General features: G+C 39.4%; 1 protein-coding gene across 2 annotated transcripts in view; it reads right to left on the bottom strand.

Moving 5' to 3' along the window:
* B4GALT5 (beta-1,4-galactosyltransferase 5) overlaps positions 1–23,421 on the bottom strand; it is a 75,960-nt gene that overhangs the window by 49,335 nt on the left and 3,204 nt on the right. The window contains exon 1 of one of the 2 annotated variants that reach the window (XM_072801428.1): positions 12,320–12,344. The exons of the other annotated variant lie outside the window; for it this stretch is intronic. Coding sequence (XP_072657529.1) covers positions 12,320–12,329 — 10 coding nt within the window. The 5' untranslated portion in view covers positions 12,330–12,344. Of the gene's footprint in view, positions 1–12,319; positions 12,345–23,421 lie in introns of those variants that run through there. 2 annotated transcript variants of the gene reach the window in all.

The raw sequence follows: 23,421 nt of genomic DNA on the forward strand, positions 1-23,421 counted from the left end.
CAATTAAGAATTCAGGGAACCAAGATCTTGGAGAAGGGTGAAACCCTTAGAAGTGAGCCAGCTTACTGCAGTGGGTTTATCATTCAGGGTACCAAGAATAAGGCTAAGGGGGGCACCTGGGTGGCTCAGTTGGTTAGGCATTTGCCTTGGGCTCAAGTCATAATCCCAGGGTCCTGGGATCAGCCCCACATCAGGCTCTCTGCTCCGCAGGGAGCCTGCTTATCCCTCTCCCTCTGCCACTCCCCCACCTTGTGTGTATGTGCTCTCTCTCTAATAAATAAAACATTAAAAAAAAAAAAAGAATAAGATGGAGGGAGCACGCAAACAGTCCTGGCACAGGACTGGAGCCACTACTGAGAGGCAGAGAAACCAGCAGAACTTTGGCAATACCTCCTTGGCTGAAGAAACAAAAATAGAGATTTAATGGACCAGAATCCTAGTGAAAAGAATTGAGCCAGTTTTCCCCTTAAGCAATTTGTAGAATCCCACAACTGCAGAGGTTAGAAGGCTAAGGCACCAAACAGAAAGCCTCTGAAGAACATCGGAGAGTTCATCACTCTGTGTGCTGAGGAGACAGACTCAAGTCCAGGACACATCATGGTAAACACCCAGGTTCTCAGAACTCCCACAGGGCTGCTCCCTAAGAGTACAGGTAAACCAGAGGTCAGTGGAGCCTTACCACAGCCACACCCTACCCTTGGTGGCTCATTCCCTGATAGGATAAATGGGATCAGTCCCTACCCTATTTGCCCGGCAAATGGAGTGAGCCCACTCTAAAGGAGGGTGAAACATACAGGACTACTCTAATTTTTTATACACAACATCCAGTTTTCAATCAAAATTACCAAGCATGCCAAGAGATAGGACCAAACAACTGAATATCAAGAGAAGAACCAGACAACAGGAAAAGATCCACAAGTGATACAAATATTGAAGTTATTACTCATGGGCTTTAAAAATAACTACATTCAAAAAAAAAAAAAAAAAAAACTACATTCAGGGCACCTGGGCAGCTCAGTCGGTTAAGCGTCCAACTCTTGATTTCAGCTCAGGTCTTGATCTCAGGGTTGTGAGCTCAAGCCCTGTGTGTTGGGATCCATGCTGGGCACAGAGCCTACTTCAAAAAAGTAATTACATTAAAAAAATAGAAAAAATAAGGAATACAGTTCCTGCACAGAAACTGTAATCTATTAATGTTACTGTATACTAGCAAGTCAAAATTTGCTTCATTTCTAAGATGCACTGTGAAGAAACTCTATGAAATTGTGCCTTTTAAAATTTGTATTTACTGATGAAAAAAAATAAAGATGGAAAGAGAATGAAGAATTTCATATTAAAATTAGAATCTATAAAAAAGTATCAAGTAAACATTCTAGGACTAAGAAATATAGTAACTGAAACTAAGAAGTTAATAGATGAGTTTAAATTGGATTAGATACAGCAAAAAGAGAATTGGTGAACTAGATGTCAGGGCAATACAAAATATCCGGACTAAAGTCTGGAGAGTAGGAAAGGAGAATAGAAAAACACAGATTTATACTGAGCATTAGCCGTAGAAAGTGTCTTGGCAAACAGGGTTTATGTGTCCACTGGATATTGTATGTGGAAATGAACACAGGTGGTACTACCTCTTTGACAATTATAGTTTTTGTTACTTGGTCATTTCCAGAACAGTACAATAATCAGAACAATAATCTTGGGACTCAATGAAAAAGATGCTGAATTTTTTTTTTTTTTTCAGATTTATTTGAGAGAGAGAGAGAGACAGCAAGGGAGCACGTGGGGTAGGGTGGGAGGCAGAGGGAGAGAGAAACTTCAGCAGACTCCTCAGTGAGCCACTGAATGCGGAGCCCAACATGGGGCTTGATCTCACAACCCTGAGATCAGATGTGAGCTGAGACCAAGAGCTGGACACTCAACTGAGTGTACCATTCAAGTGCCCAGAGATTCTTAACATAGTAAAGATCAAGAATCTCGTTCTCTTTCAATCTCAAAGTTAAAATGATCAAGGCAGTGGTCAGATTCAAACGGCTCCATTTCTGCTCCATGGGGACAGAATCACAGATACTAATTTATGACATTATTTACACCAACATTTTATCATGGAAAATTTCAAATACATAGCAAAGTTGAAAGAATTTTACAGAATATACTCACCATCTTGATTCTATGCTTAACTTTTTCTTTTACTATAAATATATCCATCTAGCCAGCCATCCATCCACCTCATTTTTTTCATGCATTTCCAAGTATTACAGACATGAGTAAACTGCTCTCTAAATACTTCAGCATATCATTAGTAAGAGTTCAATATTTGTATAATTTTTGCCCTTTAGATATAAAGTTTCATAAAATGAAAGTGTGCATTTGCTGAGTTTTGATGACTGCATACCTGTGTAATCCAAATCTCTATCAAGGTATGAAACATACCATCATCTCTGAAAGTTTCCTCAGCCCCTTTCTGGTCAATGCCAATGCTCATTTCCCTCTCCCAGAACAAGTGTCATTTCTACCCACTTTTTCAGAAATGCATTTTGAACAACCTTCAAGTCTATAGTGTGAGGAATCAATCTTAGAAAAACAAATGTTTTGGGGCAGCCCGGGTGGCTCAGCAGTTTAGCACCACCTTCATTCAGCCCAGGGTGTGATCCTGGAGACCCGGGATCCAGTCCCACGTCCGACTCCTTGCATGGAGCTTGCTTCTCCCTCCGCCTGTGTCTCTGCCTCTCTCTCTCGCTCTCTCTGTATCTAATAAAAATAAGTTAAAAATCTTAAAAAAAAGAAAGAAAAGAAAAAAGAAAAAAGAAAAAAGAAAAAAGAAAAAAGAAAAGAAAAGAAAAGAAAAGAAAAGAAAAGAAAAGAAAAGAAAAGAAAAGAAAAGAAAAGAAAAGAAAAACAATGTTTAAAAAAAAACAATCAGGGACGCCTGGGTGGCTCAGCGGTTTAGAGCCTGCCTTCCACCCAGGTCGTGATCCTGGAGTCCCGGGATCAAGTCCTGGGATCGAGTCCCGTGTCGGGCTCCCTGCATGGAGCCTGCCTCTCTCTCTCTGCGTCTCTCATGAATCAATAAATAAAATATTTTTTAAAAATTTAAAAACTTTAAAAAAAGAACAATCATTTTAATCATAAAGTATTCAATGAAAGCACATTACTGAAGTCAAATTTATATGCTTATATATGTAAAGTAGGGGAAAAGTGGCATCTTTAGATTCCTATAATTCCTTTGAATTCCACGTTAAGTGATATTATTAATCTAACAGTTAATTTGCTGCCAGTATCTTTCAATGTAATAATATTTAGCCCCAAAGAAGGCACACTGATTGGTATGCCCAACATATAAACCTTTTTATTTAACAACTACTCTTGTTTGTTGAAATTCTATTGTTATTAATTCATGGAAGCATAAAGTATTCTACGGAAGAATCCTCAGCTATGGATTTCAATTTTATCTATAATTTACATTTCTTTTAATACTTAGATTTCCTTTCTGCCTATGACCCAACCAAATCTTTCTTGGCAATAATGGACTGTTCTCTCTGCTGTGAACTATAGTTACCTGGCTTTATCTGGCAACCGGTTAATTTAACATTAAATTAGCAGACTACACCAAGTTCTGGTCCTAGAATATTATTTAACAATAGATAAGAGCTATAATGATAAAAACAGTGCTTGTTGAGTCAGGCAAAATTTCCTTGAGGATTAGTTTATTATTTTAATTTCTGAGACTGCCTATAGATGGGGAATTATGAGTCATTCTGATAAAAACAAAGGTGCAGCACCAATAGCCTGATTCATTACTACTATAAAAAACACACACAAAGAATGTGCTTTTATGGCATATGTATGATAAAGTCCACATTTTCATAGAGGATTGAAAAGCTGACACTTTGCCTCTAGATTACACTTTAATATTTTAATATATAAAACCATACATACAATATGAGCTCAATTATGTTTTTGAAAAATTATACATACTAAAAAAATATTAATAGTATATTATCTTTGGGTTATGAGATTTTATGCTATCTTTATTTTATGCTTGGATGTATTTTCCAAATTTTATACTTTCAATGTATTACTTTTATAATCCAAAATAAATATTAATTACTGGGGAAAAAACCGAAACCCTAGCGGTAACTGACCTGTAATGATCCCCATCCTACTCTGATTATGGAGCTACAATGCCCTTTGTACCTGTTTGATCCTTGCTGCTCACCTCAAAGATGCACATAAGCTGGTTTTCCCAACCACAAAACACCCTAAAATCCTACGGACCCCATGTCTGCAAGAGAGTACTTGAACCGTTTTAAACCTATGTCCCCACAATCATGCTTTCTCCCTATCTTCAGTATATTCCCATCTGCCAAGTTTTTTTTTTTAACTTATTCACTGTAGTCTGCATTATAAAAACAATAGGTATGTTGAGTGTGCTTTTTCTATTTATACACAAGCCTCTCTCTGCCTCACCCCCAACAACAAGAAAAATCCTGGTATCATCATATCATCACCATCATCATCATCATTCAATGCCAACTTCATGAAAATCCTTGGTTTAACAACTAGACTGGGAATGAGCTCTAGTCTTGGTACTGCCCAGGAGACAGTAAATCCTTCACCATCTCTAAAATTCCATTCCCCCATCTGTAAAATACAGAGGTCATTCCAGTAATCTTGAATATACTCTCCCACTCTTTTATGTTGTAATTCCTCGAGCCTGTTATATCCTGTGCATGTAACCTAGTCCCCAAAACACATCTAAGATTGTAATCTCCCAGAAGGCAGACTATCAATCATAGTAGCAGCTAACATTTACTGGGTCTGCTTACCACTGCCAGGAACCTCGCTAAGCACTTCACTGTAAACTAGAACTATTATCATCCCATGAGAAAGCTGAAGTAGGAACTAAATGGTTCAGTAACTTGCCCCAAGTCACAAAACCAGCAAATTGCAGAGCTGGGACATAAACTCAGAAGGTGTGGCTCCAAAGCTCAATGCAGTTCTTATCTCCCATGGGCAGGCAAATTCTCTCTGCCCTGAACATACCAAACACAGTACTTGTATAACTTGGGAAAGTGTTTTTTTGTGTGTGTGTGTGTATTTTTTTATTGGAGTTCGATTTGCCAACATATAGCATAACACCCAGTGCTCATCCCGTCAAGTGCCCCCCTCAGTGCTTGCTGATCACCCATCACCCCATCCCCCTGCCCACCTCCCTTTCCACTACCCCTTGCTCGTTTCCCAGAGTTGGAGTCTCTCATGTTCTGTCTCCCTCTCTGATACTTCCCACTTATTTTCTCTCTTTTCCCCTTTATTCCCTTTCACTATTTTTTATATTCCCCAAATGAATGAGACCATATAATGTTTGTCCTCTGATTGACTTACTTCACTCAGCATAATACCCTCCAGTTCTATCCACATTGAAGCAAATGGTGGGTATTTGTCATTACTAATGGCTGAGTAATATTCCATTGTATATATAGACCACATCTTCTTTATCCATTCATCTTCCGATGGACACCGAGGCTCCTTCCGCAGTTTGGCCATTGTGGACATTGCTGCTATAAACATTGGGGTGCAGGTGTCCTGCCGTTTCACTGCATCTGTATCTTTGGGGTAAATCCCCAGCAGTGCAATTGCTGGGTCGTAGGGTAGTTCTATTTTTAACTCTTTGAGGAACCTCAGGGAAGTGTTTCTAAAGGTCTGTAAGGCAGAGTGACTAACAGATAAACTGGAAGAGTAAAGAGAGAGAGAGAGAGAGAGAGAGAGAGAGACAGAGCTAGCCAGCTTTCTACACCTCTGTTTTCAGTAAGTCTAGAGGTTGAGTACAAATATTCCTATTCTTCTCATGGTTGTACATCATTAAGAAACAAGCTTACTTTCCTCGCCACTTCCCCAAAGCCTGGCTGACAGTGTGTTTATTCTCAGATATGATTAGCTCAGCTCCATGGTTAGAGAGCAGTGCAAATGAGGATACAGTGCCAGTTCGACTCCAGGGCAGGCCTGCAGCTTTGCATCAAGAACAGCTCTTTGCATAATGAGTAGCCTGGCAGAAGTTCCCCAGTCCTGTCAGCTACCTCAAGGGTTCTGATACCAGTCACCAGGGAGAGCTGTCCTGAAGAGGGGCAAAAGCACAAAACAATTACCTCTGCACCTAGAAAATAACTCGAAACCACATATGAACACCCACTTTCAACACAACAATTAGCCACATTATTCCATTCAGAGAGAAATAACAAGACTGAGATGGGGGATAAACTGAGTCAACTCAAAGCTGCTCTTCCTTATGAACATCAAACAGCTTAAATACACTTTGTGAAAGACCTTAATATTCACATTGACTTCCAAAGAGAAGTTAGAAAAGTTTTGATCCTTGTACTTCAAAGCGCCCTTTCTGTAGAAAGAGCAAAATTGTGCCCAGATCACAGGAGAAGTGGGCTTATCCAGCCCCACTCCGACCACTCCTGTGGGTCCATTCCAGAAACACTTAAGTGGCACTGTTTCCGGACAACTATTCTTCTGTCACTTTCAAGGAAGCTTACACTTCCTCTTCCTAAATCAAAAGGAATAAAAAACTGTGACTCAAAATCTCAGTATGGCCAAATGTATCCTAATTTTACAGAAGCAACCTAGACATAGTCAAGAACACAGGCTCTAGGGAAACTTAAAAAAAAAAAAAAAAAAAAAAAAGCAGGCTTGGATTCAAATTATACCTCAAACGTCTCATAAGTTCTGTGACCTTGAATAAATTATTTAACCCCTCCCAGCCTTGATTTCCTCATCTGTAAAACAACTGCATGTCACGGAAGTAGGGTGTTTTAATAGGATAATATGTAGGGATCCCTGGGTGGCTCAGCAGTTTGGCGCCTGCCTTTGGCCCAGGGCCCACGATCCTGGAGACCCGGGATCGAATCCCACGTCGGGCTCCCGGTGCATGGAGCCTGCTTCTCCCTCTGCCTGTGTCTCTGCCTCTCTCTCTCTGTGACTATCATAAATAATTAAAAAAAAAAAAAAAGGATAACATGTAAAACAAACTTACAGAAAAGGCTCAACTAATGGAAGCAGCACCTGCTGCCACTGTCAAGTTGGGACACAGAAAGGCCGCTGAACTAGAAGGGAAGAGTAAAAGGAGAGAGAGACAGAGAAAGGGACGCCTGGGTGCCTCAGTGGTTTAGCGCCTGCTTTCGGCCCAGTGCATGATCCTGGAGTCCTGGGATCAAGTTCCACATAGGACTCCTTGCATGGAGCCTGCTTCTCCCTCTGCCTGTGTCTCTGCCTCTCTCCGTGTCTCTCATGAATAAATAAAATCTTTTAAAAAGAGAGAGACAGAGTGAGAGAGACAAAGACAGAGAGAGAGAGAAAGCTAGCCAGCTTTCTATTTCTACACTTCTGTTTCTACACCCAGAAATGCAAACTACTGACCAATATAGTCAATTCTGGGAAGCAGGCTTTCTCAGACACTACAGTTCCTATCTATGTCACAGGACTGAAGAAGAGGTGGTGGTGGGGGGAGACTCATAGAATTATGTGGGTTAAATGTTTCACTTTGTCACCCTCTGGTTAGCTAAAAATGTGCAGCCTACTGGAAGAAATCAAGAATTACCTTGTGCATTGAAAGACACAGAAAATAACCTAAAAAGAATTTAAGACAGGTATGGTGACTCTATCAATATTCAGAATATAAAACTAGGTGACATGGCCCAGGTAATTTTTCCTCCAAAAACGTGAATTTACTTATCAAAAAGTTTTATATAGTCCCCTTCCTTTTCCAAAACAATTCAGTCCTAAAGCCATTAGGTGGGGTAAAGCAAGGGAGGTGTCTGTGCTGAGGTGTCCAGGGAAGACACAATGGGTCACAAGGGGATGCCTAAGCACGGCAGGATGAGGGCTGCCCTGCATGCAGTGTCAGAGCCAGGAAGGGTGAGGAGGGCATCCAGCAGGAAAGAGGGGGGTGCCAAGGTCGGGGTGCCACAGCCCAAGCAGGGGTGAGAGGAGTGCCTGCCTGGGAAGAGGAGCAACCTGGTCCAAGGTGTGTGAGCCCAAGCAGCATGGGGAGGACACTCATGCTGACAAATGGGCTGGTGCAGGGTGTGGGAGTTAAGTGCGATCAGGAGGGAGGAGAGCCCAGCAAAGGGAACTGAACTGTTTGGGGTGAGAAGGATGTCCAAATAGAGACTGGGGATATAAAGCATACAAGGGATTGATCAACTAGGTAAGTGTATTAAGAAAAATGGGAGCTAAGATTCTCACTGCGAGAGAAAGGAATTACAAATATGGAAAGAGAGAAAACTAGACTGAACCCTGAGGTGTTAGATTTAAATTGCAGGTATTGATGTGAACTCCACAATTTCCCATTTACATGTAGAAATACAGATGTCGATGTGCATAGCTTTATATATTGAGGCAAGAAGCCTTAACACTCCAATAGCAATGAGTGCCCCCAGTATCCAGCTCTTGGCTTCTGAATATCCATTCTTCATTGAAAAGAATCAAAATTCTTTGGAAAATAGCTGATTCCAGGTCTGGGATAAGGAAGGCACAATGCACTTAGAACAAGCTGTTATGCCAGAAAGTAAAAATGTGACTCTGAATTTAATTATTTTTTTAGTCTAAAAGACATTACTGGGGCAACTGGCAACACTCTGATGGGGGCTGAAGGATTAAAAGGCCATAAAGTATCAATGTTAATTTCTTAACTTTAATGGTTGGCTGGTCTTTTGTTGAAATAACCTTGTTTGTTGAAAAACATAGTCTAGTATTTTAGGGGTGATACGAAATCATGTCACCAAATGGTTCAAGAAAAAGTCGATGTACTATAATCGCACAAAACTTTTTTTTTTTTATTTTTTTATTTACGATAGTCACACAGAGAGAGAGAGAGAGAGAGAGAGGCAGAGACACAGGCAGAGAGAGAAGCAGGCTCCATGCACCGGGAGCCCGATGTGGGATTCGATCCCTGGTCTCCAGGATCGCGCCCTGAGCCAAAGGCAGGCACCAAACTGCTGCGCCACCCAGGAATCCCCAAAACTTTTTAAAAATCATTTTTAAAAAGTCTCATACATTTAACCAAATTACGTCACAATTTTGTCTTATAGACAGTTCTGCTATGATGCTTATTTTGAAAATGCACATTTGTTCCAAGACAAGTGATATATGACAACAATGAGCATAACTGGAATTTCACATTTACTTATGTGCAATTTCACCCATAAGGAACATGCAGAAAACTACACCCCGCTACACACACACACACACACACACACACACTCATGCACATGCACATACCCCAAACATCTACCAGCTACCTCACTTCATCAAGCAAGTGCCCTATACACATCTGACATTACAATGTTTGGTACTGTATCAATCCTCCTTTCACCCACTACATAATAACTCACAAGTTGGCTGTCTTGATGCCCACATCCAAGAGCAAATTTCAGGTCTTTTTCAAAGTAAAGTATCCATTTTTTTAAATGTTATTTATTTATTTCAAAGAAAGAGAGAGCACAAGCATGAGCCAGGGAGGGGCAGAGAAGCAGATTCCCCACTGAGCAGGGAGCCCAATGTAGGGCTCAATCCTAGAACGCTGAGATCATGACCTGAGCCGAAGGTAGCCGGTTAACTGATTAAGCCACCCAAGAGCCCCTAAAGTGCCCTATTTATGGTTTTTCTTAACCATTTAAACAGGTATAAACCTGTGCTCAGTTTTCGTTAGTATCCTTTTTCATTGGGTTCCTTTTTTTTAATGAGTCACTAATAAAGTTTTTGAGGGTTGTGTACCTAAATTCACTTTTTCCATAAGTTCTATAGCTTTTATTTACCAATTTTGTGGACATGGTGATTTTTAGGAATGCCTAAGTCACATTACAGCAGAACTAATTGTATTTAATTTAGCCACCTTTACAAAGAATGACTTGCATGACATTCATGGTGTCCCTATTCTGTATGTATTAGGTACCTTAAAAAAAGAGGGTAGAAAAAGAAAAGATGACATTCAGTTGCAACCTAAATTTCCAGCAATTCAGAAAGTAAGATTCTGAATTTTCATCCTAATGTTTCAAAAAAAAACTAGAAAAACCCAGTCAGCCTAGAGAAAGCCATACAAAATTAACTATATATTTAATTCCTTTAGCTATAGAGGGCACACTGTGTCACATAGCTACATTTGAAAACACTAGGGAAATAATGACAGCAATGTGTATGTTTAATGTGGCCACAGCAACCCAACCAACTCCTTTTGTTTTGATCTGCTCTGACTTACCTTTGACTTCTCAGCTATTCAAACTTTAGTTACTTCTGACAAACTAAAGAAAAAATACCACACTGGAGAAAAATAATCGCGAAGTACAAGATTTCCAAGAAAGCCTTGATTTCTACTTTGCAGAATCCAATCAATGGAGAAACCAGATCAAATATTACACTTTCACATTAAGTTAGCCACCCTGGTGTACAATTTCACGAAATTTTAAATCTTCTACTTAATTTTATTAATAATATTTAGGAACAAGATTAAATCAACTTGACACCAAAGGGGCTGCAATTTCCTATCAGGTTTTTTGCCTATCAGTAAACACAGCAAGTATGTTTTCTTTATAGCCTTCCTTTCAAGAATTCCCTTGCTAGAAATAATCTTATAGCAAGAGATTATGTTTAGTTATAGTGAGGGGAAACACAGAACTAACCAGAAAAAGATGTTACAGCAGAGAAACTGCAAAAGGTTATTCCAGCACAAAACGGCACTGACTAAATTGCTACCACTCTTCTAAAAATCAATTCTCTCAGACTAACAATTCCTAAGCAGCAAAATTTTCAAATATCTGAGTGCATCTAAAGATGAAAAGGAGACGAAGAAATGAAAACACTTGTGATGAAAACATGATTACAAATAAATTATTGTAATTTTATCATTGTTGAAGTTCATTTAATAGTTTAAAAATACTGTTCAACAGAACAAGGGTGGTAACATTTGTGAGATTCTAATTACACATGCATGATTCATTCCGGAATGTTTCTGATGACACAAACTTACATAAATAATCTACTGGTAAGTTTATTCAGCTATCACAATGAAAAGAGTCAGTTTTTCACACATACAATACAACCCAAAACTATAGCTCTAATCTATGCAGTCTGTTTAACTATTTTAATTATAAAACTATTAAATTAACAGAATAATACTAAAATTAAATCAGTAGTAGTAATGTTTAATTCGTGGATACTGGGGAATGTTACTAAGCACAAACCACAAAATCTATGCCAAAACAAGTCCTCTTTAAAAGAGGTATTTTTCCCATTTTCCCTTGCAAGCTTTGTACTTGGCTTTGGTCAAAGCTAACATAAATAGCTACAGAAATTAGCAATATATTTCTCAGGAAAAAAGGCCATGGAAGCCAAAAGAGCACAGGTGGTAGACAAGCTAGCAGTATTGTTCTGTTCCCAGCACTCCTGGCTCCCCCACCCCCACGCCTCCGGCTTCAGCATCCTTAGCCACAGCACCTGCTCTTGAAGCTCAGCAGAACTTCCAGGTAACACCACAACATGGGAAGATTTATCCTTTGCAAACATGCTGACCCTTGTTCTTCTAGCTCTAAATTCTGTTCTAATGAACAGGGTCACAGAAAAAATTAAATCCTCCAGAAACTTCACCACAATCAACTGCTTCAGCCCTGGTCTAGTACATACCTGTTCAGGGGAGCTGGTAACCCAGCAGGAAATTTCCTCTTTCCTCTCCAGTCTCTACTCCAACTGAGCACTGTGATCAAGGGACTAGGGAAGGGGAAGGGCATAGTGATCTGGTGAATATCTAACTAGTAAGTACCAAGACTTGCAAACATATGACGCTATATCTCCTTTATCGTTGCAATAATCCTGCATTTATATACTGCTCATCTTCCCTTTTTACATATTAAGAAACACACTCATTTAAGTAACTGGCATCAAACAAAAATTAAATTGAATTATCCAAAAGCTTTAGAAATTCGGTTACTAATTAACCTAACCCTATTCTTGTTTTTTTGTGGGTTTTCTTTTCTTTTTTCTTTTTTTTCTTTTTTTTAAAGATTTTATTTATTTATTCATGAGAGACACACAGAGAGAGAGGCAGACACACACACAAGCAGAGGGAGAAGCAGGCTCCATGCAGGGAGCCTGATGCGGACTCGATCCCGGGACTCCAGGATCACGCCCTGGGCTGAAGGCAGGCACTAAACCATTGAGCCACCCAGGGATCCCCTGTGGGTTTTCTTTTTTTGGAAGGGGGGGACTTTGGGCCCTTTTACCTTTTATATTCTTCATAAATACAAAAGTCACATCAAAAAATTACCTTTGTTCATGGGGGTCCACTATACTGTTCACTCTGCTTTTGTGTAGGTTTGGAATTTTCTATAAGATAAAATAATTAAGGAAAAGATCTCAAATTTAAAGCTGAACAAAAATGTAGCTCTTATCTAAAGTTAATTACCAAATGGAATTCAAATAAATCCAAATTTTCTAATTCATGCAAATCTTAAGATTTCTCGATACTTAAAAGCAGAATGAAAAAGCCAGGCAAGCCAACAATGAAACAGAAAATCAAGCCAACACCAAAAAAAACATTTCACTTCCCCTCTCACATTCTCTCTCCCTCTCTGTCACATACACACACACTCGCGCGCGTGCGCACACACACATAGCACAATGAAGGTTTCTAGTTGTCCCTTCCAGACAAAACAACTGATGGGTGTTGGCCTAGCACTAATTGGCTCAAGCTTTTTTAAAAAAAAAAAACATCTTATTTATTTATTCATGAGAGACACAGACTGACAGAGGCAGAGACACAGGCAGAGGGAGAAGCAGGCTCCTCGCAGGAAGCCCGATGAGGGACTTGATCCCGGATTCCGGGATTGCGACCTGAGCCGAAGGCAGGCGCCCAACCGTTGAGCCACCCAGGCATCCCAAGCTCAAGCTTTTATTGAAAACATCATTTTAGCAATAGAGACAAGGTTATTTCCACCTTCCACCCAGTAGCATGAAGCACAAGAGCTAGTTATTCATGAACAACAGGCACACCATCCATATGGACTTTCAGTTTCAGAAAGTGTTTTATCTTCACCTCTCCCTGGATGAAGTAAAATATAAAACAGTTTCTCAGGTCCTAGACAAAAACTACCTCTCCAATTAAAGACTGGCAAGCATATTCACAGCATAAAGGTATAACTTTTATAAATTTGAAAACACCAAAGCCATTAACCTAAATACCTTCCTAATTAAAAACAGAAACAATGTTCCTCTCAATAGATGACAATTATTGTAGCTGCCCCATCCTAAATCAGGACTGATTGTTTTCCTATGTTTATCCTTTTTTTCATCTAACTGTCAAGTTTAGGTATAAGACAAACCATTAATAAATTCTTCTGTGACTTATAATTCCAAAGCATTATCACACTCATACTACATAAAATACAAAGCGCTTAGAAGGGTTAAAATCCTTGCTGAGTACAAAACGGGCAAAACTTAAAACTCCTACTTATCATCTACCTGCAAACCAGGCCCAACATAACAAAACATCAGACTGCGCTGAGCATAATTAATCTAAAACTATGCTATGATTCAATTATAACGAACATATTTGCAAATCCATTGTTTTTACTTCATCCTTTTAGTTCCTCACCTTGAAACCTTAATGGTTAGCACAGCAACTTTTCACATACGGAAACGGAACTGGCTAGTTGTCCTTTTCAGCACCTCAGATCTGTCCATCTCTACTTCACCTTCTTGACTTCACAAATAAATACTGACTGAGCACCTACTGTGTGCCAAGAGTGTTCTAGGCAGGAATACAACAATGATCAAGGAAGATAAGTCCCACCCATTTAACACTGAATTAGAGGTCTGATGATGGGCACGAGTATAGGAGTTAGCCAGTAAAAAGGAAAAGGAGAGAGCCTAGTCAATGCTGGAGGGATAGGAGAGGAGTGGCATAAATGAGGCTGAAGAGGCAGGTAGAAGCCAGATCATGAAAGGCCTTACAAGTTACAATAGGGGGTCTGATTCTATCCCAAGAGTAATGAAAGTCACTGAAGGGTAGGAGACCAATTGAGCATGTCTGACAAATGCCTTATGAGCACCTATTCAGTGCAGACTTGTACTCTAAAACCAACACTCTTCAGGGTGGAAGAGGCCTAGGCATGTAAATGCATCCCTCCTCCACTGGTCCAGAGAGCACTGGTGTTATAAAGAAACTTCAGGTCACTGCTTACCACCATCACCATAACTCCATTCAGGAGATAAACAGCAGACACATTCCTTGTAAATATGACCACCACCAAAAACAGGCACAACCAATGAGCCCAATGGGGTTAGAGATTAAATGTGTTTTCAAGAATTTCTTAAAAGCTTTTTTGTTGTCATAAATATCTACAGTTAAATTATATTCACTATTATTTCTAGAAATTAAGGAATGTTAACACCAAGTGAACACTGGTTGAACTGACTGAACTGACCTTCAATTAAACACACCCATCCAGGAGTATAAAATCACTCAAAATTGAAAATTTCTTACTACAGGGAAGCTGTACTCCCTAGCTGAAAAGTTAAAAGCAACAGAGCTATGGTGTTTACTTCATTCATCACTGAACCCCCAACCCTACCACACTGTAGGGGGTGTAACATACAGAGGTTAAATTAATGAAGTTAGCTCTAATAGCCAAATCAAGCAAATGAAAAGCCAAATTTATATATTTTTTCTTTTATCACAAGCCTCAAAACATAAACATTTTCTAAGTACCCACCTGTCCTTAATCACTACCATTATTACTCACATTTAGACAAATACATTTACAATTCAGCTGGTACCAAGGACAAAAAATAATAATAAATTGCCATATTTTACCTTGAAGTACAGGAGTTCAGCAGATTTCACAAATTAGATTTTTCTATACTCCTCATTCTTTAGCACTCTTTCATTTTCTGATAATGTTATGAAGGAAATAGGGAAAAAACCCTGTGCTCGCATCACACATCTCCCACTTCATGCAGAGACCATCCTGGCAGCCTGTTCCTCACCTCCACCTCCACCTGCCACCCTATGCCGTTTACCGGGAAGCATGGGGAAACAGAATGCTCTGGTGAATAAGGAATTACCAATTTTCACCAAATCAGAAGACAGAAAAAAAACAAACAAACCCCACGCTTGAGACCAAATTCAGTCAAGCCTCCGTGTCTTTCATTCTCAGTAACAAAATACAAAAGGTGCTGGTTAATGGAGATTTGAGATTAAAAAAAAAAAAAAAAAAATGCCAAAAAAAAAAAAAAAAGCCAAGTGAAACTTACTTTTCCCTATCTTAAAAGTCATCAGCCCCTTTAATTTCTATATGGAAAATAATGAGTCCAGTGTTTCATTAACTACATTCACCAATCTATAATATTTTCCAAATTTCTCTTCTATGACATATGTTTAATCAGTATACTGTATTGTCTCCAACACCAAAAATTTGGTGTCTCAACATCTGGCCTTGCCTTACGTGGACTTTCAGAGAACTGCAACTAAAAGCAGAAAATATTTGTTATATTTCAGTCCTATTAGACAACATAATTAACAAACAAAAAACAAGATTTGGACAGGCCCCCTTCCATCAGAAAAAGAAAAAAAAAATCACAGGACCATTCTAATACTTGAAACAGTTAACACAATCCACAGACCAGGTGAGTGTGGCAAAATAGTATCCATTTTAAAGATTTTATTTGTTTGAGAGAAAGAGAGAAGGCACAAGCAGGGAGGGGGCAGAGGGAGAGCATCTAAGGGAGACTCCCTGCTGAGTGCAGAGCCCAACTCAGGGCTGGATCTCACAACCTGGAGATCATGACCTGAGCGGAAACCAAGAGTCAGAGGCTAGACTCAGCCACCCAGGTGCCCCAAAGAGCAACTATCTTAAAGACAGAGTCAGAAACCAAGCAACCAGCATCAACCTTAAAGAGGTTTAAGAGCAAGATAAACCAAAAACCCTTGATTCCTGCTTCCTTAATTATCAGATCAGTAGTAGCTTGCGCAGGAAATGCCTTTTGGTAACTTAAAGCATTTAGAAGTGCCTATCAGACCCTCACGGGCAGAAGTGGTAATGAGCACATTGTAGGGGAGCAAAAGTTAAGTGATACTTAACGGAGTAGTACTTTCTTTTTTTTAAGTACAAACTAAAGAAAAAAAGATAAATTGAAACTCATTAAAATTAAAAACTTGTGCACATCAAAAGACACTATCAAGAGAGTGAAAAGACAACCCACAGAAGGGGAGGAGATATTTGCAAACCATACATCTGGTAACAGTCTAACATTCAGAATATATGGACAGCTTCTCACAACTCAACAATGGACAATTCAATTTAAAAAATGGGCAAAGGACCAGAACAGACATTTCTCCAAACAAGATACACAAATGGCTAATAAACACATGAAAAGATGCTGATCATTTGTCATTAAGAAATGTAAAGCAAAACCACAATGAGCTATCATTTCACACCTACTAAAATCCCTATACATTAAAAACAAAAACAAAAAACAAACATAAAAAATGGAAAATAACAAGTGTTGGCCAGGATGTGGAAAATTGGAACCCTCATCCACTGCTGGTGGGAAAACGGCGTGCAGCCACTGTGGAAAAGTCAGGCAGTTCCTCAAAAAATTAACTAGAATTACCATATTATCCAGCAATTCCAATCCTAAATATATACCCGAAAGAACTAAAAACAGAGACTCAAACAGATAATTGTACACAAAAGTTCAGAGCAGTATTACTCACATACCCAAAAAGATGGAAACAATTCAAGTGTTCATCAACAGATGAATAAACAAAATGTGGTGGCAGGTACATATGATGGAATATTATCCAGCCATAGAAAGAATAAAGTTCTGATACATGCTATCACATGGATGAGCCTTGAAAAAACTATGAGAGGGTCGCCTGGGTGGCTCAGCAGTTAAGCATCTGCCTTCAGCCCAGGCAAGGCGTGATCCTGGAGTCCCAGGATCGAGTCCCACATCAGGTTCCCTGCATGGAGCCTGCTTCTCCCTCTGCCTGTGTCTCTGCCTCTCTCTCTGTGTGTCTCTCATGAATAAATAAATAAAATCTTAAAAAAAAAAAAGAAAACACTGTAAGAAGTAAAATAAGCTAGATACCAAAGGACAGTATGATTCCACTTACACAAAGCATCTAGAAAAGGCAAATTCAGAGACAAATTAGATCAGATACTAACAAGGGCTGAGAAAAGAGGGGAATCAGGAATTATCGCTTAATGGGAACAGAGCTTCTGCTTGGGGTGATGAAATTTTTGTAAACAGCAGTGACAGTTGCATAACATTGTGAATGTAATTAAAGCCACAGAATTACACATTTAAATTAATACATAGCAAACTTTATGTTATGTATATTTACCCCCAAAGAAACAGCAAGGAAAACAAGTACAAAGTATTGTGGAGCAAAATGAATTCCAAGTCACTTCAAAATCAGGATTAAGAGAAGAAGCCATCCTTTCCCTAAAGTAAATGCAATCCAACAACGAAGAGTCTGGTTAGATCAAGACAATAGTACCTTCATTCATTCCATTAAATGTTTAAGTGCATACAATGTGCTAGGCACTATTCTAGGCATAAGAAAATCATAATTCAGAAAACTTTCCTATCACTACTCTATAGACTAGGAGGATATGGATAAAATGAGTTTTTCTTAATAAATTAAAAGATTAAATGCTTTTAATGTACACAGTTTCATGTAATAAGCACACCAAAAATCCTGAATTGGTCCACATAGTTTAACTTCCTTAAAGTTCCTTGCCAATTTGTCTTTTTCTAAACTGGAATACAAGATTTCTCTTTTTTTTAACTATAACGACCACTGTGTAGCATTTGGGAAAATACTATTTTTTTCCTCTTTTTTTTTTTTTTTAAATAAACAATTTTATTTATTTGACAGAGAGCACAAGCAGGGGGAGCAGCAGGCAGAGGGAAAGGGAGAAGCAGGCCCCCCGCTGAGCAGGGAACCCAATGCAGGGCTAGATCCCAGGACCCTGAGATCATGACCTGAGCCAAGGGCAGACACTTAACCAACTGAGCCACTCAGGTGCCCCAGAAAATGCTATTTTCTGACCTTCACAAGACAATGGTCTAACAATCAGAAAATATAGGGGTGCCTGGGTGGCTCACCCAGTTGGGTGTCCAACTCTTGGTTTCGGCTCAGGTCATGATCTTGGGGTCATGGAATCAAGCCCCCACATTTGGGATCCATGCTCAGTGGGGAGTCGGCTTGGGATTCTCTCTCTCCCTCTGCCCCTCCTTCCATGTGCGCGCTCTTTTTCTCAAATAAATAAATAAATAAAAATTTTTTTTTAAAAAAAAGAAAATAGATACATTACAAGCCTGAGTATAATTTAGGCCTGGTGCCTAAAAGCAGAACTCTTCAAAATGGGATAATTAGGGATCCCTGGGTGGCGCAGCGGTTTGGTGCCTGCCTTTGGCCCAGGGCGCGATCCTGGAGACCTGGGATCGAATCCCACATCGGGCTCCCGGTGCATGGAGCCTGCTTCTCCCTCTGCCTGTGTCTCTGCTTCTCTCTCTCTCTCTCTGTGACTATCATAAATAAATTAAAAAAAAATTAAAAAAAAAAATGGGATAATTAGCAGGTTTAGGAGGAAAAAAAATAGTCTTTTCCCATCTTTCTGAGCGAATGGTTTTTCAACAATGAGACCTGAGCAAAAGGTTTAAATATCTATTAATCATACTTTTAGGACCACCTGGGAGGTGAAGAAAACAGTTCCCTTCTTGCAATACCTGCATGTTTTACAGCTCTTTAATAAAAAATAATAGTCATGCTCACTGGCATGGCCTAGATTAATTTAAGTTTTAAAACACAACACTGAGCCTCCCTACAATCCATGCCTGCCTGCGCCTGACACTCTACAGCATTTTCATCACCATAATTAGGCCACGAATTGCCTCAGAGAACTGTTCATAATTGATGACTGTAACTAAGGCAACTCAGAAACAATGACCAGGTTCCCTTCTAGTCGTTGCAAAGTACCTGGGTGTCTGTAACCTGGGAAGGAGGAGTAATAATACCTAGAGTCTAATAACTGCTTACTCAAACTAATGAAAGGAGTGGGGACAGGGGCATGGGAGAAGAGATGGTACTTTAAATGATCAGTGGGACTCCCGTGCCTGGGAAAACACTGCATTCAGGGGATCAGCAGGAGGCCTGAGTGTTCTTCAGGATAAAGCCACAATTTAAAAAAAGAACTTACTGGGTCAAAATGTAATATTCATTTTCACTTAACATCCAATTACCTAGAGGACTGAGGATGGGGCAGGAGCTAATGAGTCCAGGGCTCTCCCTCACACTTAAAAGCCAAGTTTCACTAGGGAAAGAATGGATTTAGCAGATTAAAACTTAAAAGGATTTCCCCAAGGAAAGAAAGAAAGAAAGAAAGAAAGAAAGAAAGAAAGAAAGAAAGAAAAGAAAAGAAAAGAAAGAAGAAAGAAGAAAAGGAAAAAGAAGGAAAAAATGGCTTTAACATCCCAAAGATATTCATATAAAATTCTTTTTTAGTTTTTTCCCTTGACCAAGACAATACAAGTTTTGTTGCAGTTTTGTTGTGTTTTTTGTTTGTTTGTTTGTTTTGTCAGAGTAATTTCAAACCTATAGAACAGCACAAAAATTCTTTTTAGGGCAAGTGTCCTAAAACAACAGATTGTACAGTGTGAACTTCTCCATCACCCCAAAGAATGCAACCCGGCCATGTGGCAATTCATGGCAACACTTCACCACTTCAGCAGTGTCACAGAAGCCACGGCTCAGCAAATCACCAAAGGTGGGAAACCATGTGAGTGGAAATGTGAATTTTAAAAAGATGGGGAACTATTACTTGACACAAGTTGTTAGTTCTTCCACTTTCAGGTTCACGCTACACTTGCTTATTAGACTCCTATAACCTCAAATCCAAAAGGAACTGGAGAATCTCTACTATCATCCGTGTCCTCCGTTTATAGAGAGCAAAGCTGAGGTAATGCTTCATATCTAGTTCCTGGTAAAGTCGGACCAGAGGCCTGGTCCCCCCAGCTCTGGGGAGCAGGAGCATGAGAACACAGAGGATGTCTCCCATTTACAAATAATCATTATCAACACAGAGCTTGATGTCAAGCTCTGTGCTAAGCCCTTTTACACAGTATCAGACTGTGTAGAAGAGAAAATCTTCCACTTGGTAGGTGAGAAAATTGAAAATAACTTGCCCGATGGACCTGGCTGGCTCAGTCAGTAGAGCAAGTGACTCTTGATCTCAGGGTGGCCGAGTTCTAGCCCCACATTGGGTGTAGAGCCTACTTAAAAGTAAAAAAACACTTTAAAAAAAATCTGCCCAGTCTGCCACTCTCCCCACTCATGTACTCGCTCTGTCAAATGAATAAAAAAAAAAAAAAAAATCTGTCCATTGAGTGGGTTGATTCGAACCTAGGTCTGGCTGGTTTCAAAGCTAATGTTCACTCCTATTCCACAGTCCTTACCATGGCTACAGGGTCCTACACAGCCTAAGCCCTCCCACCTTTCGGAATCCATTTCCTCCCACTCTTCCATCACTTAAAAAATCCAGTCAACCTTCACTCAAAATCACCCTTGCCTCTCTACTTTTACCTGTGCTGGATGACCACTGCCCCCCTCAATCCCTACCCTGCCCACCACCCCCAAACTTGTGAGTGACTCATTCTACACCTTCAAGGCAAGTATCATCTCTTCAACAAGTCTTTCCCTAACCACTCAATCTAAAACACTCAGTCATTCCTACCACTATCTGAAATTGCCCTCCATATTGGCTGTGCCCCCATTAGGATAATGGGGGCACAATAAGGGCAAAAACCTCTCACTGAAACAAAAGCACAATGATGGCAGAAATGGTCTGCCTTATTCATTTCTAGACTGCTAAATACCCAAGACTATCAGACAAGAGGAGACACTCAAAAGAAGTACTGGTTGAATAAAGGAATGAATACCTCTCTGAACTCCCATCTCATTAAGAACAAGTATCACATAATTTAGCAACTTACTACAAACTATCTTCTATTTTCCCCTAGTTGTTTCTTGTGATTAATCTTGTCTTTTCAACCATATTGTGCATGCCTCAGTGATATCTTATAGTTCTCAAGTTTGGGCAAGTTAATGACAACATGGGCTTATATGATCATCTATAAAATGAAAGAAGCAGTCAGAAGTCTAGAATTCAAGTATCTCCCATAGCTAGTAACATAATAGGCAGACACTCAAATGCTAATTATTGACCCATAGATCTCAAATCCATTTTCTCACAACTTTCTACAAAAATACACCTATTGTACAAAGGCAGGCACACTTTTACTTAGCTAATATTATCAGAAACCTAAATAACGGCCCTTATGCTAGTAGGCCATGCAGCCCTGCCTCCTCTCAGGACCGCCCTATTAACTAACCTCTTTTAAGCCACACCCAACCTGTTTGCTTCTGATTATCCTTTATCTTAACCAGTGTTAACTTCCAGTTTTCTGTATTTCTTTGACAGGTCTCAGCAGCACCATATTCCTTATTTCTTGCTTGCTCAAGTTCTGTTTTATATGGCTGGATGTATCCAACAAATTTTCCAAGATCAAAAAAGCTGCAAAATTAGGGAAGTCAGTATTTGGCTTCTAGTGCTTTGGAATGCCTACTCTCCTGAAGAGTTCTAAAGACTCATCGCAACACAGAGACCCTCTTTCCTGGTAATTTATTATATGCTGTTCCCACTGGCCTGTCGAGCTCGGGCTCCGGAGGTGAGGGGAAAATGTCAGGAGATTAGAGCAGAATCATCTACTGGCTACACGACTGATGGCCTGGAATAGTAACTGATACTGTTTGAAAACTGCTTCTAAAGATTGTCCAAGATTAGCATATTTTCACCATTAAAGAAGCCTCCACTGCAAACCCAGACCTTGTTTCCAACATAACAAAATTCTGCAGGAAAGACATAAAACATCACTGAAGTCTTGGTCAAAAGTGTGCTGTTTGGTTTTAAAACTTCAACTTGCTCCCTAAATATGGTTTTCTTCTAAGAAGACTAACACGACTCAGAAAATGTTTGAGCAAGTGTGTGTGCTCACGAGCGTGTGGGAGGTGAAGATCTTTAACAGGATGAGGTTTTTTGTTTTTTTTTTTTACTTTTTTACAATACATTCTACCACTTGTATATCCTTCCACCAAAGCTCAAGAACTTTGGCACTGAGGCACTTAAAGGGCATTTTCATGTGAGGAAGAAAAAAAAAAAAAAAGAGGCTGTTTTCATACTAAACGGTGGGGAATCTGAAATTTTCCTGTAGTTAGAAAAAGTTGTATTTGATTACAAAAAACATGTATCTTATCCGAAATCATAGGTCCAATATCTGCACAGAATGTGAATGAATTATCAACTTTCTATATGTAAAAACTTCTCATTAAAAGTTTGGCTAAGATGCTAATTATTGCAGTTCTAGTTTTTCAAACAGCTTTGAGTTTTTGCCAAGTTTAAGATCAGGGAATCAAGTGACTTGTTCAAGGTCATTTGGTCAAATCAGGTAAGATTAGAATTACTAGTTCCTGCCTCCCAAAAGCCAGTTGTAAATCAAACTAAGCAGGCCAAAGGGAAAAATCACTCCCCATTTCCTTTCCTCAATAATCAAAGAGCAAAAGAAAAATCAATTTAAACGACAGAACTTCAATTAATAAATTTTCATCAATCCACAGACTAGTACCTCTAACCAGGCATAGGCACCTACCTCTCTCAAAATCAGTAACTTCTCTATAACCTGCCCATCTGATGGCACCATAAATTTATTAAGATGTTTTTCAATCAGAACTTCATATGTATATCTATAATATCACTTCTCTATCTTCTAAAAGACCTGGTCAGACTGGAATATGGATATACTCTGAGCTGTTAGGTTTCTTTCTTTCTTTCTTTCTTTTTTTTTTTTTTTTTTAAGTTAAAGGATCATAAATAAGTTCAAAGTTTTCTTCAGAACTCTAAAAGGAATAGGGAGAGTTCACCAGGACAAGTGAAACAGTGATTAAGTGAGAATCGGTCAGGCTGTGGCTGGGAGAGAACTAGAGAGAACTAGAGAGAAGAGGCACAGATGCATCTTCATCACCATACAGCTTCCTCCTCCATTTCAAATCTACCATCTCCATTGCTCTTTCTTTTTCTTTTTTTTAAGTGAGTGGGGAGTTCAAGGCACTCCCCACCCTGAGATCAAGCCCTGAACAGAGATCAAGAGTCAGAGGTTTAACTGACTGAGCCACCCAGACACCCATCCACATCACACTTCTGACCCATCCTTTTCATTTCCACTTTCAAATTGCTGATGTAAAACACTACTTTTTAATTAGTAACAAAAATGTAATGTTCAGTGAAGCCATATTTTGAAATCACT

The sequence above is a fragment of the Canis lupus genome, chromosome 26 (genome assembly GCF_048164855.1).
Source record: "Canis lupus baileyi chromosome 26, mCanLup2.hap1, whole genome shotgun sequence".
Taxonomy (NCBI): domain Eukaryota; kingdom Metazoa; phylum Chordata; class Mammalia; order Carnivora; family Canidae; genus Canis; species Canis lupus.